The following is a 21,835-nucleotide window of genomic DNA, read 5'->3' as shown; positions in this document are numbered from 1 at the left end:
ACCGAGAACCGGATAACTCCATGTCGCGGCAATCCATTATGATGCCTTCAGAGTTTTACGGTTCCGACAGGATTACCAAGCGCACATTTAAGCCCGAGTCTGTGTACGCTCGCTGTCATTGTACTACAGCAAGCAGACGGATGCAGTCTTGGTGTCTGCACGTAGCTTGTTACGTGCTCCTTGGAACTCCATCCCTATTTAAATAAGGAACTTAGCTAAAAGCCTGGTCCTTTGACTGTTAGCTACCACCACTAACAATCTGATTCCTCTATTATAGGAATCCTCATCCAGCCCCCATACATGGCGGTTTCTCAGCCGTGGACACACCCGCGTTTCTAGATCGTGTAGTCAACTACAAGCCACTATTAGGTAAGAACTTATGACCGCCAGACAATAGTGCTCTATTGCTATGTGCAGCACTCTTTAAATTTGCATCACCGCCAACCTTTTCTCCACGATCCCTTATATGTATCCTTTTCCCAGAGTTCCCTCACCTGTTCCGGCACATTTTCGCCGAGGTACGCGACCTGCCATCGTGCTGCTCTATCCTCTGATTGCCTGCTCACACCCTCAACAGGGGTAAGTAAAATTCTAAATACTGCTGGTTGTATTGCACATATGGATTTCTCCTCCAGCATTAGTGCCTTTTTAACTTGCATCTTTTTTTCTTTCCTTTTCTCTCTCATTCTCATCCTTCTTCCTTCCAAGAACCCGGCTGGGTTCCTTGTGAGTACCTTCCTTTCACTTTAAACATGGGTTGCACACTCCCTATAAGCAGCCGAGCAATCAAACGTCCAGGTAACCCATATGCACTCATTTACCTTTTATCCAGTCCATTGCATCTGTGCCGGTATATGGGCCACATGCTAATTTTATTTCTCTTTCCCTAGATGTCCCCATTATCATAGGTCCTGACGAGACCCTACAACCTTAACAGGGTCGAAACGCCATCGACAGTAAAGACGAAAGCGAACCAATGTTTCAGTGCTTATGATTGTATATAGTGACTGAATATTTATGTGTACATTTTGAAATGGTCGCTTCATGTACTAAGATTCTACTGAAACCTTGTAAATATGGTCACATTATGTTACGCACTCCTTAGGTTCATGTTTCACTTGGGACACTTTTTTGCACAATTGTCTATTTTCAATGTATTAATTGAGTAATACATATATGTGCTAACTAAACCATTGGTGTTTCTTCCTTTCTGACATCATCTATAACCCTTATATCTCTATTACGCATTGTTGCATTTATATATAACCATACTATTCCACAGGAACCACTGTTGTCTTATATAGTGTGGACATTTACACACAAGCATACACTATCAACACAGTAATATTTACTTTTTTTCATGACTTTTTTGTGGGGGGGCGGGGGAGGGAGGAGTGAGAAGCGATTAGCTTACGTGAACTTGCAATGTCCAAAGAAATGGTAATTAGATTTTTCACTATTGATTATCCTACCAAAGAAATAATATTGGCTTCCCTTTGCTGGGAAAAATCATCAAGTTGTCTGCATCTCCTGTCAGACAGTGCTGTACAAGAATTCAATGAATTTCAACACAGCTGTGTGGGTGGTAACTGTCCTAAGTGTTGTTTTGGGCTCTAAAGCATTTGGGTAAAGTATCGGCTTCATTATTTAAACCCTACCTACTCACAATAGCTGGTACAAGAAACTCTTCATTTCTAAGATTCCATCAGTAGGATCCGTGACAGTAATGGTTTTGACTGTACTACTGCTTTTCTTTTGTCCCCATTGTAGGAGAGTAGGGTCTGCAATCCTATGATCACCCAGATTTTTTGCTTTTGCTTCATTGGTTTACGACTTTCCCTGGCTGTGGGCCTGCCAATCAGACCCACAGCCTAGCTGTTCTCTCTCGAAATTAACACACATGTACATTAGGTGCATCCACTAATTGGAACTGGGCCGCCTTGTCAGTCCCTGTCTCAACATACCACAGGTATCCAGGGCATCGGTGTACCCAGGGCCTACAGCATGTATTATGCCACCCCTGGATGGCCGCCCAAATCTGACACAACTGGCTGCATGACAGCTGGGGCAACGTGGTGTAAGCACCCGTTGCTGTAGGTGTAGTATTCCTACACCTAACCCTAAAATGGACACATGGATTCCTATCAGTCACTCCTATGGCAGGCCTTATCAATCCTGAAGGCAGAGTGCTGGGAATCATGTGGGACGGTGCTCAGGCGCGAGCTGAGCCCGTCGACGGCTTGCGGAACCAAGTCCTAATAGCCGTTCCATGGTGACGCGGGCCAACTACTTTAAAATGCATTATAATCCTTGCGGTTATTTGCTAACTTTGGCATCGCATCACCCACACATGTCGAGTAAGGTGTCATACGAATGGGAGTACGAACCCCTCGCCAATTCTGGCGACGGGGTTAGCATTCCCCCCCTTTTTAGAGGGGCACGACATGGAAGTAACCTTGAACCCCGGTTAAAGTTGACTCAAGCCTCCGCATCACAAAATGGATGCGGCCACCAGACACAAGTCTGACCTCCTGCTGCTGGGAGACCTTCCAGCGGAGGGAGCTTGGACAAAGGGTTTCCTGTCGGGGGCGGTGTTAGCACCATCCCAGACAGGGTTTGTGTATCCCAGGTAGGCAGGGCTGAAAGGAAGGTGATTGCAAGTGGCACCCCGGTGCTCACGGTGCACAGCCCGGCTCAAACCAGTTTCAGGGGCAACCCTGACCCTGAGCCGGGGCGAAGCCGGACAAAGGATAGGGGTGTAACCACCCCCCTCCTGGCCCCACCCATAGGTAGGACCTAGTCACGGGCCAGCCCCTTTTCTTAGAATAAAGGTAGGTGCGAGTCCCCTTCCCAAATTGGATAATTCTGAATCTTGAACTACTTTCCACGAAAGGAACTCTTGACTTTTTCTGAAGACTCTCCCTTGTGGCTAAGGAGTAGCCACCCTGCACCAGCAGGCACCACCTAAGCGCTTGCGGTTTGCTGTACGTCTCTCCCATGGATCAAGACTGCCCAGCTCGACGAGACCAGAGTCCCTGCCATCTCTGACCTCTACCTACATCGTCAGCCCAGCTGAGAGTCGTAGGTGTGACGAGACCTGCGGGACCGGCTATCTTCAGAACCTGCACGACGCTTATCTAGCACCCCCACCGAGGGACCCTCGAGTGAGTGCACCTAGGGTTTGAGAAGCCCTAACCCGGAGCAGCTCCAGCACCGAAGTCCGCCTCCCCAGCATCCACGAGATCTGCGTGGGGGCCCTTCCGCTCCTTGCTGTTCACCGCGTTGTCCGACCACTCGCCGACCAGCTTGTGGCCCTCTTCACGACGCACCACGATAGTTTCAACACTGGTCTGGTTGCTCCAGACTGGCTCTTGCTCCCCCTCAACAGAGGATTACCTCGGACCCTCCTGGTCCACTTCCGACGCCATCTTGACTCCACCGCGTGGGTTGCCACTGCCAAGACCTGCTGCCCCACTCCTGGGCCCAGCATCATCGACAGCAGACACCTTCGTGGGACAGCTCGCCCTCCATCCTGGTCGCCGCCGCGCCTCCTGGTCCGAGGAACAGCCGAGTCCGACGTCATCCACTCACCTGGTCGAGGTGACTTCAGCCGGTACCCTCCTGGTGCCCACACGATCGCTGGCTAGCGGTTGAGAACTGAGTCCCCTCTGCTTTCAGGTTTCCTTCATCCCCGATCCAGGCTTGGATCACGCTGAACATCGACACTGGTCGCCTGCCAGCAACTCCTTCTTTCAGGCTCCTGAGACTACAACGAGGACTCCCGACATCTTGCCGAACTTCACGCAGCCGCAGCCCCTGGGCTAGGTAACTCGAGCATTTCGGTGCTCCATAGCAGGTTCGCTCTACAAGTGTCCAGTTCCTTTTTCGTTTAGTCCCACTGATCGGTTCACTCCGGAATCAGTAACTCCAGACTCTAACCATTCGCATTTCACTGTTAGTGTAGATGGTTTCTCGTGCCCCTCGGGCATTTGTGTAAATTGTGCAACTGAAGTATTTTCGTAAGAGTTTTGTAGTGTGCTTAGCTCCCTGACTCAAAGAGCCAGGGTAGTCTTGTTATAAATAAATATCCTTTATTTTCATAACAACTTGTGTGGTGTCCTTTCACGTGGTGTTCAAGGGGTAAATGTGGTGGTGAAACAGCTGGCTTAACACGCCCTCTAGAGTTTAGCCTAAGACTGCTCGTATCCACGCTACTAGGATAGCTGGTCTATAAGGTTGACTTACAACCAATCATCAATAAGGGTCGTTTGGAATGATACACAGTGATCACTAGAATAGTGAGCACTACATATCAGGCCAACTTCTCACACCCATATTAAAGTCAAACATGGCTGTCAGAACCCCTTTTGAGAGGGCAACAAGGCAAGCAAAAGATACCGGGCCCAACCGTGGAGGTTGATGGAGTTTGTGACCCAGTGGTGTGGAAATCCGATTGCCCAACGCCCTGGACATATTGTTTGAAGTCAAGGAGATCAAATTTTCATGTTTAAATTTGCCTATTTGACGAGCAGGCCCAATAACCTGAAGTACAACCCCATTGGCTGCAGTTCACAGTACCTCATTATGGATCTGAGAAAGCAGTTGAGGTTAGATTTGTATCCCTATGTTTATGCTGTTAGACATTTTATTTATGGTTCATTAATACCAAGTCTTTTTTTAATAGAATGAGAGCTGTAAGGAATCCTGTGAGCTCAGCTTAGACTACGGACAGTGGTTCTACTGTGAACATGTGTACACATTTGCAAAGTTAACCAATTGGAGCATACCTATAAAGTTCCCAGAATGCTCCTTGGTTAAATGAAAATACCCACAGAAGTCTGAAAGCAAGGCTGAAGATTCTTTGCTATTTTTTGTGTACATTTTACTCTGAAAGCAAATTGAATAATTTTTTTTTTTTAAACTGCAATTTTAGGTACCATCTCTTTCAGGCATCCTTAAGTATGTGTTTGATACATGCTAATAATTTCAAAAATATGTTAAATTACTGTAATACCACTTTTGGCAAGATTATGCAAAACATGAAAATAAACTAGGATTGCTAATCGGTCTGGCAGTGATTGCTAGGCTTTTCGTTTTGTCAATGTTTGTTTCATCGTTTTTTTAAAACATTGTTGTGGAGCTGACCGACCCTCAATGAGATAACGACGAAAGCAAAAATGTTTTTTGGTCTCAAAAAGCACACAATGGCATAGTAGTCCCTAGAACTGACGAAAGTTACGCCTTGGCTAATGTTAGACATAGTTAGGAGCCCAATTCTTAAAGAAAGCAAACTGGACCCAAGGTATATGTCCTCGAAATAGTGCAGATTTACAGCTTTCACTAATTCACAAGTATTTACATAAGTAGACCTGGAATAGGTACTTTTTGGTGAAAAGCAGGTGTGTGAGCAAATTTGCATGTATGTATGTATGTATGCATGTTTATGCTCAAGCGAGAATTTGCAAGTACACTTTCCCTAGAACGCCTTTTTAGGTCGAGGGACCGTCCGGTCTGCCGAAGGCAGAACCGGAAGTCCGGAGATCTTATGATGCTTAGAGTGGCTATTTAGCCCGCCTCTCTTTTTGCCTCTCCTCAATTGGCTGGCTTCCTAAACGGAGGCCAGCCATTGGAGGAGAGAGCCGTCCCTCCAAATAAACTCCGTCTTTTTCAGATACGGGGGCTTGTTCCGTGCTCTTCTTTCCACTTTTTAGCCACACCCTTTTTTAGGCGAGTTTTTCTCTCCTCCAGCCAAAGGCAAGAGGAGAGAAAAGAAATACACGCCCCCGAATCTGAAACCGCCGCTGCGTTTCTCCGAGGCATTTCTGCTTCGCCTCGGAGAAAGGCGGCGGTGTGTGTTTGCTTTCCATAGATGCTCGCTTATCTCCCTGCCTTTCTGTCCTTCGCCCCCCTACTCTCTTCTCTTGTTCCAAGAGTCCGCTGATTAGGCATATAGCACTCAAATACGGGATACGGAACCAGGAGCCTCGAAGAAGCGCAGACGCCGCACTCCGCCGCCATTACAGAGGTTTGCCCGCAGTGCTCGAGCAGTGCCAGGCGGTCCGTTTCCCTCTCCGCTCTCCTTCAGAAGCAGCTCGACTCCAGTCTATAGCTGTGCGAAGGCCAGGCGCACCCCCAGGGGCTCCGTGGAGTGCTTCTCTTAGGAGCGATCCCTCCCTCCCTCCCTCCCCTCACCCACCCCCCCCCCCACTGGCCCCAGGCCGCAGCGTGTAAGCTGCCCGAGCGCAGAGTGTCCATGGCCGCCCTGGCACGGCATTGGTAAGGAGGGGGGCTTCACCTTGAGCCACATTGGGCGTTGGTTATCGTAGCTCAGTGGACCAAGCCCGCCAAACCTGACAGCGAGCCATGGTGAGCCATGTGACACACGCAGGAGTGAATGTGCAAAAAGAAACCCGAGGGCGCACTCTCTCTAGGCACAAAGGTAACAGGAAAGAAGTGCTTTGGATAAAAACATTCCCAAGGCCCCCTTTTGTATATACAAGCATTAAATGAAATACATTTTAACGTTATTTGCCATGCCCTTGACTTAAATGTTTTCGTCTGTATAATGTTTGGCAAACATCTATTTGGGTCACAATCCCTATGTCATCTGGTGCCAAGAAGAGGAACACCCTGGCCTGAAGCACATGGGTGAGTTAGCTGCAGATTAAGGTCTAGGGTGGCCATGAGAGCAACTGCACGCGCTCCCAGTGACAAGCAGTACCTAGAGTAACAAGGAAGTGGTAGGACGTGTATCCAAGGAGACAGATGACGCATCAAGTCACATGACAGGTGGAATCCCGGAACAGGCTACTGTGTAGGTTTGGTTACTCGGACGCGTCTCCTAGACAGTGGTGGTAGGTAGGGTCACGTAGATGAGTGACATTTAGGATAGTTTCTTCAACGCAGCGGGGTAGTTTCCTCAACGCAGCGCCTCGACTCACTCGGCAGGTAGAAGACTTTGGTGATCAGGTGAAAGCAGTTCATGACAGATCGGGTGGCATCAGTTCAAGTGGTGAACAAAGGGAAGCGGGAAACAGACACCGAGCGCTTATCCTCTTAGAGAAGGGCTCAAAGGAGCATGCGATCACCTTACAGATCAGAACACTGGGACCGGTCCTTGGGGGTCGCCATCCTAAACCCACAATCACGCAGGCCTTGTTTCCAAGAAGACTAGGAGTGCTTGTGACAAGAATACCAAACACTTCGGCGGCAAGGTCAAGTTAGGAGTCAAGCCATGTTTCCATAGAAGGCGAGAAGGCCTACCGTCGCAAATACTGAAGAACAAGGAACAGACTGGGCCAGAAAGCAGCTGACTCCAGCCAACCCCTTTCAGTAATGTATGTGTGGGTGGCTCTGTCTGTGGGTGGCTTTGTGTGTGGCTGTGTGTGGGTGCAAATGCAATAGGTCTCGCATTGGAGAGTGATTAAGCTATTGACATTGTAAATAACAATGCCGTTTTTTAAAATGTTTTAAAAACAAAAACAAACAAGAATAATGTCATGAGCAATGCCAACAGCTCTAACTTTAACAATGCCGAGACCATTGCATTGTAAATGCTTGTTTTCTGTCCACCCTAGAAAAGGTTTTACTTCTGCCCTTGTCTGGAGTAAATTTACAATTTGCCCCAGTGTGGGAAGAGAATAGAGAAGAGTTGGCAAAAACCATTAAACAAGTTTATAGGTGTGCACAGACTCAAACAGATATTCCAACTCTGGAACTACCAATTCTCACTACTTCCAGCTCCAGTATGTAAATTTGAGGAAAGTTGGGCATTGCTAGAACACAAACCCAGCTAGAATATGGGTCTCTGTATAATCAAAGAGGCTATTGTCAGAGCTCTGATTCAACAAGAACTCCGTTACAGGACAAATAGATTTATGAAGCATTTTGCCCCATGAACAGGCAGATATTTTATAAAATGTTACACCTCTCAAATTACTCCCGATAACCTGGGATTGACCTAGTATGGGTCCTCAGTAACTGGGCCAACTACTACCCCTTTAGCACTTGACTCCCAGTGGTAGCATGGGTCAGGCAGTCAAAGGCGCTTTGTGGGCAGGTAAAATGCTGTATTTATTAAACATGCTAAATAAAGCATACTAAATAATTCACACAAGTAGTCTCTCAAGATTAGAGCACCCACGCTTGTCTGGACAGTGCTTCACTTGCAGGACATCTTGCCTCCCCCTCCTCCACGCTAAACTCTGCGTCACGGGAGGATTTTCGGAGGCGACCTCAAGTGCTGCCTGCATTAGCAATGTGCATCAAAGTATGGCTTTGCCCTGGAGCTCCTCGGACGGTAAACGGTCAAGTTTAAAAAAGAATTAAAAAAAAACAAAAACAAAAAAAAACAAAAAAAAAATCACATGGGCCTGCGTCCCTGCTTTTATCTTACTCTAACTGTGGCCTTCAGAAGAGTCAAGTAGCCGTGGGAGATTCTCTTCCACACATTCCACAATATGCAGCTTGCACCACGCCTTTACAGCGGATGACTGGTTTGCGTGCTTAGGTGGTCACAAATGGCAACAGCTTCCAGGTGCAATAGCTAGTTCTTGGTTTTTGCTGGTAAGTCTGAACAAGCAGGCGGCTTCTGGATTTGCTCCAGCATCCCTCCGCTGATAATGGGGACTTCTCTGACACAGATGCAACCATCCTAGCGGCATCCTCCTGGCACATGGGGGTCACAAATAAGGGTGACAGTTCCAATCAGGTCATATGCTCGTGCCCCAACAGTCTCAGGGGTCCCCTCCTGGCACATGGGGTCACATACACTGGTGATGGCCCACAGTCTCCGCTGCACGGGTGATGGACCCAACACTCACGGCCTAATTACGAGTCTGCGGGGGCACAGCAGTAGTGGTCCAGCCACAGCCGCTGGCAGACATCCAGGTGATTTCTCAAACCGTCAGGGATCAGAGATCCCTGGCCATGGCGTGGCAATCTTGAGGCTGCAAAATGCTTGCCAGTCTGGCCATGCATATTGAGCTTTCTCTCCGTCCTGGTTTTCATGGTGGTTACTCCTCCAAGAAAATATTGGCAAAGAGGAAAATAAGGTAGCCCTATGGGGCCCCTGTTGCTTCAGGGTCATGGGGTGCATGCAGGGGGGGCCCAACATGTGCCCCCGTGTGCATGCACTCCAGTTCCTGCACAGCATGGACTTTACTGTCCACGCTGTGCAGGAACCGTTTTTGGCGTTCCCATTGTGGTGCCCATTTTCAGAGGCACCGCTGCGGGACTGCCTAAAAAAGCCCAACAGTCAGGAGGAAACTCTTAATCTAACGAGGGGTCCATATACCGGTTTAATTGTGTGTGCGGGTTGGCGGCAGGGCGGCCCACTCCAGCACTGCCAAACTCGTAATCAGGCCCTCAGTGGCATTGGCTTTAGCAGTCCCAATGAACCCCTCCTAGCACACAGGGGGACACGAGCTATAGACCCAATGAGATCCTCTTCACAGGGCACACTGGTTTTGCCAAGCTGAAGACTGGTGCTCCAGGCACAGAGCAAGTGTTCTTTGCTATTGGGTAATGGCCTCTCACCCAAAGGGAGACAGGCAGACCTTGGTCCCTAGTCTAAGTTCCAGCAGCAAGAAGCTTGGCGATCTCTCCTTTCCTGGAGAGTGTGCCGCTCAAAGCATGGAGCTCATGCTCCCACATTTATAGCCCAAATCAGACACGTGATTTTGTTTCAGGCCTTTAAAATTCGTGTTTTGGGATGTCGGCTATTGAAGTGCTCGCTCCTCTGTACAGCCCTTTGTCAAATTGACAGTCTGCAACTGCAAGAATGGCTAAAGTTCTGAATGTCCCACAACACAAGCCCAAGGGAGTAACCGGGGATCACACCTGGCTGTTAGTCTGCCCCGAAAACCGTGCCTTAAAAAGTTCAAAAGACTAAGCCTTTGTCTATATGGAGATTACCTAGTAGTGCCAAGCTCATCAGTTCCTCAATCACCCTGACAATGAGCTCATGCTCCAATGACCAGAAACTCTTCCTGGAATCAAACAGCACTTGCTGTGAACTTAGGATGCTCTGCTGCTTGCCCTTCAGTGGGTGTGCCCCACTCCATCCCTCAGAAATGTCAGCAATACACATTTCCGGTCTGAGGGGATACGGTCTGCACCTCTCCAGCTCATAGGCTTCCAAAATGGAACTCACAGGCCTCCAGGTTATGTACTATCCAAAGGCACACACATGAAATCCAGCATGCACACGCAAGTATCACTCGCCATCCGGCACAACACGCAATTCATGCAGGCCAAAGGTGAGTTAAGTACACAGCCATGAAACTTTACATGAGTGGGCCAATAGGCCCCACTCCAGTAACAGGTAAAAAAAAGGCCTGTTCACATTACTGATTCTACTGAAACAGAATAAGGAAGTTGCCACAACTGCACTCATGCCACTAAACTCCAGTTAGCGGGAGCAGCCCTCCATCTTCACGTGGGTAGCTCTTGGTACACCCATCAGGATCTAAGCACACCGCATTACTGGGAGATAGGCCTAGGTCATGGTTTACATGCACAATCCGTGATCGCCCGTGACCGGAAAAAAAAGAAAATACGTAACAAGGATTCAGATGTAAATGAAGACGGGGAACTCAGGGCAGAGGTGCACGAACAACGCCATGCAGGGGACTTTTCCATCCCAACAATGTCCGAATCCTTTTCCTGCCATGGAAGCTGCCATTGCCATCTAGGGATGGATCTGGGAGTTCTTTGGCTGAATACAAGAGTAGTTTCACTACCCTTCAATATCTTCATCTAGAGCCGTAAACCATAGGTAGTCTATCCAGTTTTCGGTTTCAACCCATTACGACAGTAAGAAAAACAAAAAAAACACACAGGCACAGATAGATAACTTTAGTGGAAACTGAAAACTACTAAAGAACTACAACCGATGGTAGCAGAACATTCCTTAACAAAAAGTATGCCAGTATACTTAACAGGAATGACCCTCAAAGTACTTGTTTTTTATATCGTTTCTGAAAAATGTCGGTCAAAGGAAAGTTTTGTATGCACCGATTAATGTGCTTTGATTTAAGTGATTGAGCAAATAAAATGGTAGGCTTGCTGTTCAGTCATATTTTAATGTCCGCAACCACGAGAATGATAGCATGCGTACAAGTTGTTTCTACATTTTAAAATCAGTACTATTCATCAAAGCAATCCATTTAACATTAAAAATGGTTCATTTATTTTATACAAGTAGAGAAGGAGAATGGAGGCTTTGAAAAAAACAAGCATTTACAATGCAATGGTCTCGGCATTGTTAAAGTTAGAGCTTTTGGCATTGCTCATGACATTATTTTTGTTTACGTTTTTGTTTTTAAAACATTTAACCCCTTCGACGCGCAGGACGGAACGATTCCGTCATGCACGTCGGTTGCGCTGTGCGCATGACGGAACCGTTCCGTCATGGCCCCGCCCGCGCACGGAATCTTCAGCGTGGCGCGGAAATCCGCGCTGAAGAGGTTAAAGAAACTGCATTGTTATTTACAATTTCAATAGCTTAATCTCTCCCAACGCAACCCTCCCTGCACGCCAACCACACGCGAGCCATGCCGGCCGTCACTGGTGGCAGACATTATTTCTTTGTAGAAGTAATCAGCAGGTTAACAATAAAAATAGATGTCTTTTTACCACAAAAGCGCTCTTCAGACCGAACAGTGCACAATGGGCACACTACAGTAACATGCACAGTTTGCCCCTCTTTTTTTCAAAGTTTTCTCAGGAGGAGAACCCCCTGAACCCAGGGCTGTCTTAACAGCATTATAGGCCCCCGGGGAAAGGAGTGCACCGGACCCTGCCTACACAACCACTCACAGGAATAAAAAGGTTTAACGGAAATGTGTATTAAATTCTGGCCTGCTTGGGAACCCTATGCTCGTGGGGCCCCCGGGCAACTGCCCAGTGTGCCCATGCGTTAAGACGCCACTGCCCGAACCTCCCTTCTGTCAGTGGGGCTTGCTCCCTAAACTCGCTAAGCCAATCTCGCCCAAAACTATTATAACCCAGTACTTTGAAACGTCTGTCTGCCACTGCACAAAAACCTTTTATAGTTCAGACCCCGGGCACCGTGTCAGTTCTTTCCATAGTAATAATGTATATTCATTTGACAGATGAGAAAGTGTGACTGCATAGCAAAGTGATGTCCACTGTAAATTAGCTGGAAGCACCGTGGCTATTTTTCACCATTATTCACCATTTAGTAAAAGATGCATAAAAGTCAGGCATTGTTGTATTCTGGTATTGCTTCTAGACTTGCATTCTGAAGTATGGGACGCCATACGCATGCAGCTTTGCATGCAACAGAATGCCTGTGAGGCACACTTGGCTAATGCGGACCCGTCAGTCTGTGAATACCCACCATCATTAAAGGCGCGCGAGAAGCCACAGAGGTCTTCGATACGCCTCAGACAAAACACGCTCCGAGAAGGAAGACAGCTTCGCATCCAGCGTACAAATGAAACCTCACGACATCGCCATTACGCCAACCACCTTGTCGCCTTGGAAACAATATGGCGGCAGTGACATCGGCAACAATTATGTGCAATTTTCGCTTTAGTTTATCGCCTAGGTAACCCGAATGGGGCTCGCTGCTTGACATGTTTGTAATGTATTAGTCTTGTATAAATCTTGCCCCGGTGCAGCCTTTCTGCATCCTTGTGTGCCTGCATGTCTGCAGAAACAGAGATAAGGCACTCTCCTGGACGGAGTGAATACGTCTCATTGCTTTTTAAAATATTTCTTTTGGCCTTGCCTCCGCCTCTAATATGAATTCTGCAAATCAATTTTAGGAGCAGCTGCAGGAACGTGTCGACGCCAATTGTTTTAAAACCAGCCAATAGGAAAGGGAGCGCGCTGGTTCATCTGACCTTAGCCTGCTAATATTATTCATTAAGTCCTTTAGAATACCCGGGACAGGCGGAAATAGAAACTGAAATGGTTTCCATGCCTGTCTGAGCTGAAATTAGTTTAAGGCGAGACAGCAGAGAACAAGCGAAGCCTTCAGGTAGCCGAGACCTAATAAACACGAGAACGTCCCTGTAAAAAAAAAAAAAAAAAAAAAAGCACGCCCACCAGTGTAAAAGGGACGGGGCTTAAAAAAGAGAAAAGCTCTTCTCCAATGGCGGACCTGCATTTAAGAGGCCAGCCAATGGAGAAGAGGGGCGGGTTCAAGCCCCACTACTGAAAAACATTAAATCTCGCAAGCGAGACTGCGCATGCGCAGACTTCGCTAGCCGAGACCTAATAAGTCAGAGAAATGTATTTTCCCTTCTGACTTACAATAAATTGGAGGCACTTTTAAGCAGGAGGCAGCTAAAATGAAGATTTCTTCGGCTTAAAAATGACGCTTCCCTGGGAATCGTGTGTATTGGTATCTAGAACAGGTTTCACTGCATTTAAATGCACCACGATGAAAATGGCTGCTGCATTAACGGGTTGCTAACCAACTGCCAGCACATCGCTACTTCTTTTATGTAAGCAGTGGGAAAGTGGAAAGGGTCTGTCTTTGATTAATTCTTCAGTTTCTTAAGCTGCAGTTGGCATGATGTGGCTGTAGTAAATAGAATATCTACAGACAATATTGGAGTAGGCCTGCACATGCAGTCTTCTCTTCAGCTCCTTTACAGGTCAATGGAAATGTACATGCACACACTTTCTTTATTTGCATCGGTAGTAAGCAGCCATTGATCCAGGTTTTAGCACCACTTCACAATTATCAGATGCACTTCTTTGCCCACACACTATGTGGATCGATAGCTGTCATTGTCAACAAAAGACATGGATCATCAACTTTACTACACAGTAAAGTGCACTGCATTGCTGCCTTACTGCACCTAGCCTATGTACTGGAAGAGGTGCCCAATCTTAATGTGCGGCATGGATTATTGTAATTTAATAATTGCTTGAGTGATAACCATTCACTGCTCGTGTACACCACGGTCTATTAAATATTACTGTTTATATTCTGCATTGGTTACCAGCTCTTTGTGCTGTAGTAGCTGGAAGGATGGGGAACCGTGTCCATGTGGAAGCCTGTGTCTGTGGCTCATGAACTGCACTAAGAGAAGCAAAGTGCTTCTCGCCCCTGCACTTAGTGCAGAATTTGGTTCCAATAGGCACCTCCATGACACTGTGAAACGTTTTAATCTGTGCCTCCATAGCTCTCCAGAACGGAAGCCCTCTCGTCTGCTGATCTGCTTGCTGTCTACTGATTATTTTTAGGAATGTGGAACCAATTGTGAAAGACAGTAGGAGGCCAGACTACTATGAGAGCCAACTCAGGAACATCTTTTGCAATATCCCTAGTGGCTTCCTCGGTGACTCCTTTTCTGAAAAGGGTCTTTGCAGATTCTTTGGGTTGTCAGGTTGTACCAAAAGCAGGTTATTCAAGTACAATGGACCGCAGAGTAACAGTGCCACGGTGAAGTGTGCCTGGGAGTCACTTCTTTCCACTACCATGGTGTGAAATTCCACTGTGCTGGCTGTTAGCTTCGATACTGATACTGGGCATGATTATTTTTTTTTCCACAAAAACAAACCTTATGCAGTGGAAACAGCCAATGGAGCACCCCATTATCAGGGAGACGACAACAAATAGCCCACCTAAAAAACTATTTAAAAAACTGCTTTTATATTGCAAAATCATTTGCTTAACCAGACACCTGCTAATCACTTATTCTTTTCTGGTCCCCTCTCCCAAATGGAACTTTGCCCTGGCGCTGTAGGCTTCCCTGTGCTCCGGCGCTGTAGGCTTCCCTGTGCCCCTTCTGCCTCACCATTGCCACCGTCTCTTTTGTACATTGGTGCTGCCTGATCTACCATTCACAATCCTTCTGATTGGAGCGGTTGAAGGATCAGGAGGAGGTTATAAAAAAAAAAAAAAAAAAAAAAAAAGAGCATATGGGAAGCCTCAAATGACCTCACAGACAGTGTCTGGTTCAGATTTCGGCTCTGAAGAAGGGCTGATTGCCTCTGAGGGGCCATTGCCTCTTTATTATCAGTGTGAAAGGCAAAACACACCATAGTGATTTCTGGAATCTTTAGAATCTATTTTCCACCACTTTGATATATTTGGGCAGTTTGATAGCTCCACACATCTTTATAGTAACCAGAATGTGATTACAATGAAAACATTCCAGATTAAGTTATCTGCATGGTTTATTTTTAAAACTGGAAAAGCACTGTCCCCATCACATTTTTGGAGCGTTACAAATATAAATACGTGGATCCTCTTCATTTAAAAAAATGGAAAAAATATTGAAAAATACCCACTATTACTTATAAAACGAACACGGAAAATAGGATACCCTAACTATAGGACAAGGTATAAAGATTCGAAGTACATTTTCTTTTAATCCGGCTGTTAAACACACTAAGTACTACCAGCCTAGCTGGCGAATCTTTGACAGATTCAGTGACAAAATGTATACATTTTCCCTACAAACTACAAAAAAAGCTTAGCTTTCATTAGCCACATATGGCGATGTTTGGCCCATGAAACGTGTGGCAAAAAAGCCTCAAGCTCTTACTAAAGGGTCTTAGCCCATGGCTCTGGTCTATATTAAAAGCGTGCTGCTGCTGTGCTTGCAGAGAGGGCTGGAGGAGATACAGACCGTGGTTGTGTTATGTAAGTGGTACTGTGTACATTGTATATCTGATATGTATGTGTGTCCTTGGAGTGGGTTTGTGGTGTGGGTATATAGAGGGCTTGAGAGAGCAGAGACCGACCTTGAACATTTAGAGGCTCAAACCACACTGTCATTAGAAGGTTCAGAAAAAGAAAGGTAAAATAGTGATCCCAACTATTCGTAGAAATGTTCAGATTTTGTCAATCAGTAGTGCAGATTAAATATGTAACTCTACAAATCTAATCCCGATTTTGGTTCGAAGTCAACTTGTGCATTACGGCAAGTATACAGCAACAACTCTGATTCACAGTTGCGGTTACACCCAGTCCCCCACGGCTAGGTGTAGTGTGGGAGGACGTGCTCTCACTGTGACGTTTTTCTGTTCTGCATTTTGCATGATGTATGTGTTCTATATAACTACCACATATACTGTATCATCCTCTGCCTACCGTACACTGTTGTGTCTCCCACTACAGCATTATGTTAAGTAAAACTGTCAAAGATTTAAAATTTTAAAAAAAGTATGCAGCACCAATTTTAATGGTACTCAGGATGTCCTCTCCGACCTGCTGAGTGACGTGGCAAGGAGCCTGAGATAGTGATACTTGTATCTGCCCCAATAAAAAGAATGTCACTTGCCTGAGTCCCAGGAGTAGGAGTGTGGGAACTGCTCTCAGGGGTGCTCGCCAGGGCAAGCGCAGTCGCTAGCTCACTCTGTGTAATAGGACGAGGCCCAGCAGCTCCAGTGTATCCAAGCGAAGCAGGGCGAGATCCAGACGTGCTGCTTGAAGGGGTGGACCTTGAGCTCTATGAAGATACGGTGGGACAATTCAAAAAAACGAGATACAAGACAAAATACAGACAAGTTACTTTTAGGTTAAGTTCTGGCCATAAACCACCCATTTAACTACCTTTCAAAGCAGCGGAAACATTGGCAAGTACCATCACTAAATAGAGCGGCACAATATTGTGTGAAAAAAAGCAGAAAAAGCGTTCCAACACTTAAACTGGTTAAGATACCTACAGTACACAGTTGGTGTAGGGGGGCATTAAATACATCGCACAGAATTTATTGCAAAATGTTCAATACATCTCCAATACAGATGGATGTAGCGAATAGTGTTCTTGCATTGTACAGACTCTTGTGCCATCCTACTCTTTCGTTTGACTATCTGCCCGATGCTGTGTTTTCCCCCAGTGGACTCAACTTCTGTGTGGCCACTGGAGGTTCCCCTTGAACGTTTTAGCTGAATTAACCGACTGAGCAAAGTCCTCATCTGCCCATCATACAGGGTGCTGCAGCCTCTCACCAGTTCTTAAAGGACATGGACAGTCAGTGGCATCAGAGATTATACTGATAGGTACAGTCCTTTTTAGGTCTCGCCTGACCCAGCGCATGCGCTGGTCTGGCGAGACTTATTGAGAGGGCTCCAAAAAGTGCTACCAGGCCAGCCTAGGGCTACAGTGCATGTGCGTGGGCGCGCCACTTTTACCGCGATTACTTTCACTTTAGCGACCGCACGGCCGCTTTGATGTTTGATCGCGATCACTTTCGCGTTTGATCGCGATCGCTTTCACTTTTGCGGCCGCTTGGCATAGCCAATAGGTCTCGCTTTTGGGACCTTATAAGTGTTTAGTTATGCAACTGTTGCATGGCTAAACACTTATAAGGTCCCAAAGGCGAGACCTATTGGCTATGCCAATGCTTGTTACCCAAGTCCTTGAGAGGGGAGTCTACTGGCTCTCGTCTGGGAAGTCAACGTTCATTTGTCCATAACTAGGTTCCTTTTCTAACCCAATGTGCGTGGAATTTATCATCTCGGCAAACAAATGGCATGTAGGGAGAAATGCAAGTACAATATGAATGGGGCTTCCTGTGAGGAAAATAATTTTGTTTCCTGCATAGACCAAGACTATTTATGCTTTGTTGTATGCACTTGGAACAGCTCATTGAACCGCACCACAGAAATCCCTTAGTAGTTCCACCCCTAGGTGAAAGATTCGTTCGTCCCAGAGGGCGGTCAACAAAGACAATTTCTACTGTATGGTACCTCTGAATGAAGACCTGCCTGGAGATCTTGTGACCACTTCTCAGATTGTCTGAGCCACCATTCACATCCAGATTTCCCCCCTCCACTATGGTACGCCAAGGAATAACTGGGGTTAGCAGACTCCACATATTTGAAACACTAGCATTAGGTCGACACCTTAATTATATTGCTAGGAGATTGAAAATAAAGCCATAAGAAGAACTAAAACCACAGTGTTTACAAAGGCCTCATATGGCAACATGGTCTCTAGGTCAAGATGTTAATTTGAGCGCAGTATCTTACTGAGTATACATTCTAACTATATCATGTCATGTACTCCGATCTCATAATGTACAGGAATCTTCAGACTAGTTTTGAGATCTGCAGAGGGGCAACTAAGCAGAGAAAATCAACAAGTGCGGAGGAAAGTAGCAAAAACATGAGCATCAAAGACAGAAACACGGAGTCAGGTGGTGGTGGCAGATGAGAAATGCCTGTTGAAGAAAGAGATGGGAAACCAGTAAGCACAAGAACTGCCGAAAGGAAGAATAAAACGAAGAGGGCAACAGCAGGGAAGCACTAACTGGAACTGGGCTGTGGGCACCTAGTGGGACACATGCAACAATAGGCGCAGGACACAACGAAGGCGGGGAGGTTTGGGATCCACTCGTACATTCACACCCCACTGATGGCTTCGGAAATCGCATCATGTCTAACATTTAGATATCATCTGGCAGAGCGATGCAACGACCACCAACATCTGTGAATCCTGAGGGTCACAGCGCCAAATCAGAGCGGTCAACTCCTATTCATAATTCTTAAATACAGAAAATATTTACAATGTGTCTTTAGTGTGGACAAGATCCAAGAGGATGTTACAGCCTTCGTATGAAAGAAGGTGAATGATCCAGTAATACTTAAATGCCGTGGTCTGGAGGCAAGGATATGAACCCATGTGTAGTATGTCGGCCGAGGCAAATTAGTAAATAAGGGCACACATTCCATGTGGAAATTGAAAGTTCAGATATGGGAGCTTCACCCTCGACAGAATTGAGTGATCCTCAGAACACGTTCATGGTTGATGTCCCCAAGTGTTCAGGCGTTCATTCGTATGTGGTCAGCTGCTTCTGGAGAAGGGCAATTTCCAGGGGATCTCTCAAACACGTGAAGCATCAGGTCCATAAAATGAGTAGCACCGGCTTAAACGATAGGCTTCTATGTAGATAACCTTCAGTTGCTCTAATGGAGGCTGCGCTCTTTAACCAGGACATCCTCTCGTGTAGGTAATATCACTGTAGGTAATACCACTCGGGAGTAAATAATGCAGCGAGCTCAAATGATGGTGAAGCTTCGGCAACAGACACACGGGTATCTGCTGTTCGAATCCATACTCACCTCCTGCGAGCTTCCTCCCTGCCAATTCTTATGGCCTAACTAGAATATTCCCATAGTCCATTCGAATCACTGCATATTCCAATATTCGTTGGCGGCATACAAGTTACTTTATGTCGTGTCAGGGCAAGGCCTGGCTGCTGGTGCAGCACGATGCCGCCATCTAGTGGACAGTAAAAAAAAGTTCTGTGTCTTTCTTTTCAGTAATCTTCCACGTCGGGATATGCAATAACTATGCGCTAATAAATGTATTTCTCAAGAACCAGATTCTCCTCTCCCTTCTTTTCTCCTCTAGTGTTTGGGCGCATTCCATTTCTCAATGGTCTGTCTCCACTCACCAGCCTTCTCTTACTCCGTTTTCCTCGGTTTGCTCGACGTCAATGTATGCCGTTTTGCCAGTTTCAATCTTTCGGTCTTGTTCATTTGGCCGTCTCCCCGAATACCTGGGTGGGCCAATCTGGCAGGGTTTCTTGGGTCCTTAATAGCGCTACCTACCCTGAGAGAATTTCTTCAGGGCCTTGCTTGCCATATCATCATATCTGAGATGCTGTCTCAACAGGTCAGAAGAGACCGCAGTGCAGAAAAGACAGGGCAGGGCCCTACCTCCAACAATGGGTAATGCACTAGAAGGGGAGGGGGTCAGAAGAGGTGGTTGAATCGCCACCGTGAGAAGCAGCCCCTATAGAGCTTTTGATCTGAAAGCTGCTCTGTCTTAGGGGCCGGCCCTCTTCCAACAAACTACGCACATCTTGAGAGACCTGACAATCATTTTCATCATGATCATCAACGAATCCAACGACAGTATCGGAGAAGTAGAAACAAGATTCAGGCCTTTCTTACAGGGGCCTCGAGATTGAGCCAAGAGCCATTGATAGGCTTGCAGATGGCAGAGAATCTACTCAGCAACATAGTGGTCTTGGAGGTCAAAGAGCTGGTGGGTCTGTGCGGTCAACAAGACCATAAGAGAGGTCTATGCAGATTGCTTTCTGTACACATTTCACACAGGAGAGGACTACAGAAAGTTAAAATACGGTGATGTGAAAATAAAAAAAAATGGTATCTTGCTTTGTTTGGCAAGTACTTCCTAGGAGGTTAATGATACACCAAACAGCGAATAGCATGAGGTGAGACAGAAACTCTTGTAGAACTGATCTTAGGTGTGCTTAATAAAGCCTCAATACAATGGTTGAAAAAGGCGTATCCAAATGAGCCAATGGTTGGGTTGCTTCTCTTCCCGTTCGAAGAGGACCTGGTTTGGCAATTTGGGTTAATGGAGGATGAAAAGTGCCGATTAGTATATGGCTGGGTCTAATCTGAGGTGGCAAGGTGGGCAAAAAAAACCAAAAATCAATAGGTTGGTATGCTACCTCGAGCAATTGCCAGTGATTAGACTCTTTGCAAGCATTCTTCCCACTACTTTTTGCTTCTATAAAGGCCATTTCTTAGATGGCAGCCACAAGAAGTGCTCACACAGGGTGAGAATACTTCAAGCTGCAGCAAGTGCCCAGCAGTAGTGTCTGGTCAGCTGTTTGTACCTCATGAAAGAAAATAAATGGGGGGAAAAACCACAATAGCCGGCCAGTTCTTAGCAATAAAGAGGACTACTTTGCAGGAAGAATATTGTCACTCAAGGCAGGGGAGAACAATGGATTAAGTGAACTGATCCTTTATCATATAGTGTAGTGGGCGAAAGCAAAACTTAAAAGGCCACAGACCAAAAGATGAAGAGGCCTGACTGAAAACTCTTCTATAAAATGTTTGTATATTTTAATGAACGTCTAGGGTGAAAAGAAAGGTCTGGGCTAAACCCAGCTATTAATAGACTACAGTATGATCCCCATTCCAAAACACAGTGACAGCTTTTCATGCTAGAAGAGAGATACTTTTTTAGGAGCATATGCAGATAGATATGAAATAAATATCTTCCCGTCTGTCCTCTTTTGAGGAGGCTAGGAAGTACTTCCCTCAAAAGAATATAGAGGTCGTTTGGCTTTTTCCTGATCATGTGACTTATGGCTGTTCTGTTTATCAGTTGCGGTTCTGGCTCCAGTTAAAAGGTAGAACATGTAGATTTTCCAGATATCTGGAAAAGCAAGGAAGAGTTAGTTACCTGTAATACTTTGTTTGTAATGGCCATTCTCTCAGATAACCACAGTAGAATACCAGGGCACTAGCAGAATCCCACACGCTCTTATAGCATTTCTTTTCATGTGCACAACTAATTGAATAAAACATGCCTATGTAAGGCATGACTTGCATTACTTGTTCTAAATTTTAAGAAATATACCCCATCGACTAAATCAATTGTATAACACAAAAGTATCATGGTTTTATGTTATTTACAATGAAACCATAAAAGGGAAAAAGTAGCCCGACACATACGTACAGAGTGTAACTGAACTTGCACCTTAAAGAATTCTAAAAACTTGAAGACTTCCCATCATGCTCTTGAGGGTTAGTAAGGCAGTTCGTTTTTTTGGAGAGAAAGCACTGAAAGTATCTTACACTTAGTATCCAACTATGCTACTGGTAAACAAGGAGGAGGGTAGGAAGCCAGTATTCAGATAATAACAGAACTCAAATTACAGATAAGTAACATTTCTTTCTAAATTAATGTATTCCCTCTGGCATACATAAACAGTAGAACAGAGTAGCAGGCTGAAAAATGAACCCTAACCCAGAGGTGAGGCCAAAAGCACAGAAAAGAAGAAACTTCCACAACAAGCATACAGATTACGGAGAGAGCGACCATGAAAGCTGCTGGGGGTTTAGGGAAAGAGT

The 21,835-nt window shown here is 46.0% G+C and overlaps 1 protein-coding gene across 3 annotated transcripts in view; it reads right to left on the bottom strand.

The window, feature by feature from the left end:
* UBL7 (ubiquitin like 7) overlaps positions 1–21,835 on the bottom strand; it is a 171,799-nt gene that overhangs the window by 24,588 nt on the left and 125,376 nt on the right. For all 3 annotated transcript variants that reach the window (XM_085643883.1, XM_085643884.1, XM_085643885.1), the window contains exon 9: positions 16,272–16,439. In XM_085643883.1, the coding sequence (XP_085500009.1) occupies positions 16,272–16,439 (168 nt within the window). The remainder of the gene's footprint in view (positions 1–16,271; positions 16,440–21,835) is intronic.

Source organism: Triturus cristatus, chromosome 3_1 (genome assembly GCF_964204655.1).
Source record: "Triturus cristatus chromosome 3_1, aTriCri1.1, whole genome shotgun sequence".
NCBI classification, from domain to species: Eukaryota; Metazoa; Chordata; class Amphibia; order Caudata; family Salamandridae; genus Triturus; species Triturus cristatus.
The sequence above is the reverse complement of the archived record's forward strand: the minus strand, read 5'-3'. Positions and strand labels throughout refer to the sequence as shown.